Genomic DNA, 5,000 nt, shown 5'->3' with positions numbered 1-5,000 from the left:
CCCAGGTCTGGCAGAATCTGTGCAGAAGATCTAGGTGCTGCTGTAGGCCCTCCTTGGTTGGTGACAGAAGCACCAGATCATCAGCAAACAGCTCTCTCTCCCCTCACCCTCTCCCTCTCTCTCTCTCTCTCCTTGGTTGGTGACAGGAGCGCCAGATCATCAGCAGACATTTGACTTCAGATTCTAGTAGGGTGAGGCCGGGTGCTGCAGACGTTTCTAGTGCCCGCGCCAATTCGATGATGTATATGTTGAAGAGGGTGGGGCTTAAGCTGCATCCCTGTCTCACCCCACAACCATGTGTCAATTTTAACCACACACTTGTTGTTTGTGTATATGGATTTTATCACGTTGTATGTTTTACGCCCAACACCACTTTCCATAGCAGACCCTCATGACAAATTGAGTCGAAGGCTTTTTTGAAATCAACGAAGCATGAGAAGACTTTGCCTTTGTTTTGGTTTGTTTGGTTGTCAATTAGGGTGTGCAGGGTGAATACATGGTCTGTTGTACGGTAATTTGGTAAAAAGCCAATTTGACATTTGCTCAGTACATTGTTTTCATTAAGGAAATGTACGAGTCTGCTGTTAATGATAATGCAGAGGATTTTCCCAAGGTTACTGTTGACCCATCTCTCTCTCTCTGTCTCTCTCTCTCTCTCTCTCTCTCTCTGTCTCTCTCTCTCTCTCGCTCTCTCTGTCTCTCTCTCTCTCTCTACCTCTCTCTCTCTCTCTCTCTCTCTCTCAATCTCTCTCTCTCTCTCTCTCTCTCTCTCTCTCCATCTTTCTAGTGTGCTGTTTTGTTGTCCATAAGAGGTGCCATGAGTTCGTCACCTTCCAGTGCCCTGGTGCAGATAAGGGGCCTGATTCAGACGTGAGTATAAAACCCTCTGTGTGTGTCTCAGTCTGTGTGTGATTTCCTGGGTTGGTCAATTTGTGCCCATCCCCATCTCTGCCTTTTTGTTAGAGACCCACACATTCACTCACTCACACATACGCACACACACTACCTACCCTGGAGATACTCCTCTTCCACGAGTTCCCTTTAATGAGTTCCCTTTAATGAGTTCCCTTTAATGAGTTCCCTTTAATGAGTTCCCCTTTAATGAGTTCCCCTTTAATGAGTCCCCTTTAATGAGTTCCCTTTTCATGAGTTCCCCTTTAATGAGTTCCCTTTTCATGAGTTCCCCTTTAATGAGTTCCCCTTTCATGAGTTCCCTTTTAATGAGTTCCCTTTAATGAGTTCCCTTTTCATGAGTTCCCTTTAATGAGTTCCCCTTTAATGAGTTCCCTTTTCATGAGTTCCCCTTTCATGAGTTCCCCTTTAATGAGTTCCCTTTAATGAGTTCCCCTTTCATGAGTTCCCCTTTAATGAGTTCCCTTTAATGAGTTCCCCTTTAATGAGTTCCCTTTTCATGAGTTCCCCTTTCATGAGTTCCCCTTTAATGAGTTCCCTTTAATGAGTTCCCCTTTCATGAGTTCCCCTTTCATGAGTTCCCTTTTCATGAGTTCCCCTTTAATGAGTTCCCCTTTAATGAGTTCCCTTTTCATGAGTTCCCTTTTCATGAGTTCCCTTTAATGAGTTCCCCTTTAATGAGTTCCCTTTTCATGAGTTCCCTTTTCATGAGTTCCCTTTTCATGAGTTCCCTTTAATGAGTCCCCTTTAATGAGTTCCCTTTTCATGAGTTCCCTTTTCATGAGTTCCCTTTTCATGAGTTCCCTTTAATGAGTTCCCCTTTAATGAGTTCCCTTTTCATGAGTTCCCTTTAATGAGTTCCCCTTTAATGAGTTCCCCTTTCATGAGTTCCCCTTTCATGAGTTCCCTTTTCATGAGTTCCCTTTTAATGAGTTCCCTTTTCATGAGTTCCCTTTAATGAGTTCCCCTTTAATGAGTTCCCCTTTAATGAGTTCCCTTTTAATGAGTTCCCCTTTAATGAGTTCCCTTTTCATGAGTTCCCTTTAATGAGTTCCCCTTTAATGAGTTCCCCTTTAATGAGTTCCCTTTTAATGAGTTCCCCTTTCATGAGTTCCCCTTTCATGAGTTCCCTTTTCATGAGTTCCCCTTTAATGAGTTCCCCTTTAATGAGTTCCCTTTTCATGAGTTCCCTTTAATGAGTTCCCCTTTAATGAGTTCCCCTTTAATGAGTTCCCTTTTAATGAGTTCCCCTTTCATGAGTTCCCTTTAATGAGTTCCCCTTTAATGAGTTCCCCTTTAATGAGTTCCCCTTTAATGAGTTCCCCTTTTCATGAGTTCCCCTTTCATGAGTTCCCCTTTCATGAGTTCCCCTTTCATGAGTTCCCCTTTCATGAGTTCCCCTTTAATGAGTTCCCCTTTAATGAGTTCCCCTTTAATGAGTTCCCCTTTAATGAGTTCCCCTTTAATGAGTTCCCCTTTTCATGAGTTCCCCTTTAATGAGTTCCCCTTTTCATGAGTTCCCCTTTTCATGAGTTCCCCTTTAATGAGTTCCCCTTTCATGAGTTCCCTTTTCATGAGTTCCCTTTTCATGAGTTCCCCTTTAATGAGTTCCCCTTTTCATGAGTTCCCCTTTCATGAGTTCCCCTTTCATGAGTTCCCCTTTCATGAGTTCCCCTTTCATGAGTTCCCTTTTCATGAGTTCCCCTTTAATGAGTTCCCTTTTCATGAGTTTCCCTTTAATGAGTTCCCTTTTCATGAGTTCCCCTTTAATGAGTTCCCCTTTAATGAGTTCCCTTTTCATGAGTTCCCCTTTTCATGAGTTCCCCTTTAATGAGTTCCCTTTTCATGAGTTCCCCTTTAATGAGTTCCCCTTTAATGAGTTCCCTTTTCATGAGTTCCCCTTTCATGAGTTCCACTTCTCAGGAGAACCCTTCCCAGGAGAACCCTTCTCAGGAGAACCCTTCCCAGGAGAACCCTTCCTAGGAGAACCCTTCTCAGGAGAACCCTTCCCAGGAGAACCCTTCCCAGGAGAACCCTTCTCAGGAGAACCCTTCCCAGGAGAACCCTTCCCAGGAGAACCCTTCCCAGGAGAACCCTTCCCAGGAGAACCCTTCCTAGGAGAACCCTTCCTAGGAGAACCCTTCTCAAGAAGGTGCCTAATTAGTGCTCTTTCTACCTGGAACACTTCTCCTCCCAGGACTCAACCCTTTAGTCCTTTAGTCCTTCAGCTTGGTATTCCCAGGTTCTGAACCACTGTTGGGCCCGGAGTGTCTGCCCAGCTTGGTATTCCCAGGCTCTGAACCACTGTTGGGCCCGGAGTGTCTGCCCAGCTTGGTATTCCCAGGCTCTGAACCACTGTTGGGCCCGGAGTGTCTGCCCAGCTTGGTATTCCCAGGCTCTGAACCACTGGAGGCTGGTAAAGGGGTTGAACCCTGATCTGTTGGGCCCGGAGTGCCCTTCAGCTTGGTATTCCCAGGTTCTGAACCACCGGGGGCTGGTAAAGGGGTTGAGCCTGGATCTGTTGGGCCCGGAGTGTCTGCCCAGCTTGGTATTCCCAGGTTCTGAACCACTGGGGGCTGGTAAAGGGGTTGAGCCCTGATCTGCCTCCTTCAAATTGTCATAGTTATTGGCCTCTACTGTCTTCAGACAGGCTTTTCACATCTCTCTTGTGAGATCGGGGGCTAGAAGAGCTGACCATGTTGTCCAGTCCGATAATTCTCTCTCTCAAATTTCAAGAGATCATGGCCTCTGGGTCATCACCGTCAGTCCTTTTTAGTGACCTGACGAGCAGCTGCTTCAGCTGGTCCCCTTTGAGCTTCCAGGGAAAACCTTGTGAGGCTCGTCATTTGTCGTATGAGCAGGCCACGCCTTCTACCGTTGGAGGTCTGTTGGCTGACTCCATGAAGATCTAGGAGTTGTCCAAGCATAGTTTTCCAAGTTTCCAACTCCGGGATTTGACACGGTTGCGAAAAAAAACCAAGAATAAATGTGTGGGAAAAAAAGGTAGTGATTTAATTCAGATTCCTGAATTCTCCACCGAATGTCAGGAAAAGTATTGGCTGTTCCCCGACTACACGAGCAACAATGAGAACAACACAACAGCACGAGTTTCACCTTTCAAGATGCTTTTAGTCTCTCTTCCTTTTAAGATTTTTCTTTAGTGTCTCTTGGAGTTTTTCAGTCCACAAAGCCGTTCAGGTAAAAGAGAGAGGCGGCCATCTTGCATTGGCGTCGGTGTGGCTTCACTGGCAGAGTCCGTAACTCTCCTTCTGAGCAGTTCGTTGGAGAGAGTAGGCTGTGTCTACACAGGTGTGTTTCCTGAGTCAATTAAACAATTATACTTTTTACCTTTATTTAAACGAGGCAAGTCAGTTTAAAAACAAATTCTTACTTTAGAATGACGGCTTACCTAGGAACAGTGGGTTAACTGCCTTGTCCAGGGGGCAGAACAACAGATTTTTAAGTTGTCAGCTTGGTGATTCGATCCAGCAACCTTTCGGTTACAAGTCCAACGCTCTAACCGCTAGGCTACCTGCTCTAACCACTAGGCTACCTGCTCTAACCACGAGGTTACCTGCTCTAACCACTAGGCTACCTGCTCTAACCACTAGGCTACCTGCTCTAACCGCTAGGCTACCTGCTCTAACCAGTAGGCTACTTGCTCTAACCACGAGGTTACCTGCTCTAACCACTAGGCTACCTGCTCTAACCACTAGGCTACCTGCTCTAAACACTAGGCTACCTGCTCTAACCACTAGGCTACCTGCTCTAACCAGTAGGCTACTTGCTCTAACCACGAGGTTACCTGCTCTAACCACTAGGTTACCTGCCTCTAACCACTAGGCTACCTGCTCTAAACACTAGACTACCTGCTCTAACCACAAGGCTACCTGCTCTAACCACTAGACTACCTGCTCTAACCACAAGGCTACCTGCCTCCTCTACCTTATTGAGACACTATGTTGGTGTTTCCTTTATTCTGGCAGTTACCCGGTGACTCAACTCCTTATTAAAACACTATGTTGGTGTTTCCTTTATTCTGGCAGTTACCCGGTGACCCAACGCCTTATTAAGACACTATGTTGGTG

At 45.9% G+C, this 5,000-nt stretch overlaps 1 protein-coding gene across 1 annotated transcript in view; it reads left to right on the top strand.

The window, feature by feature from the left end:
• The window catches only part of LOC135553898 (protein kinase C beta type-like), a 73,080-nt gene that overhangs the window by 57,278 nt on the left and 10,802 nt on the right, over positions 1–5,000 (top strand). Inside the window, exon 3 of the mRNA XM_064985823.1 lies at positions 788–870. Coding sequence (XP_064841895.1) covers positions 788–870 — 83 coding nt within the window. The remainder of the gene's footprint in view (positions 1–787; positions 871–5,000) is intronic.

Source organism: Oncorhynchus masou, chromosome 14, assembly GCF_036934945.1.
Source record: "Oncorhynchus masou masou isolate Uvic2021 chromosome 14, UVic_Omas_1.1, whole genome shotgun sequence".
Classification (NCBI taxonomy): Eukaryota; Metazoa; Chordata; class Actinopteri; order Salmoniformes; family Salmonidae; genus Oncorhynchus; species Oncorhynchus masou.
The sequence above is the reverse complement of the archived record's forward strand: the minus strand, read 5'-3'. Positions and strand labels throughout refer to the sequence as shown.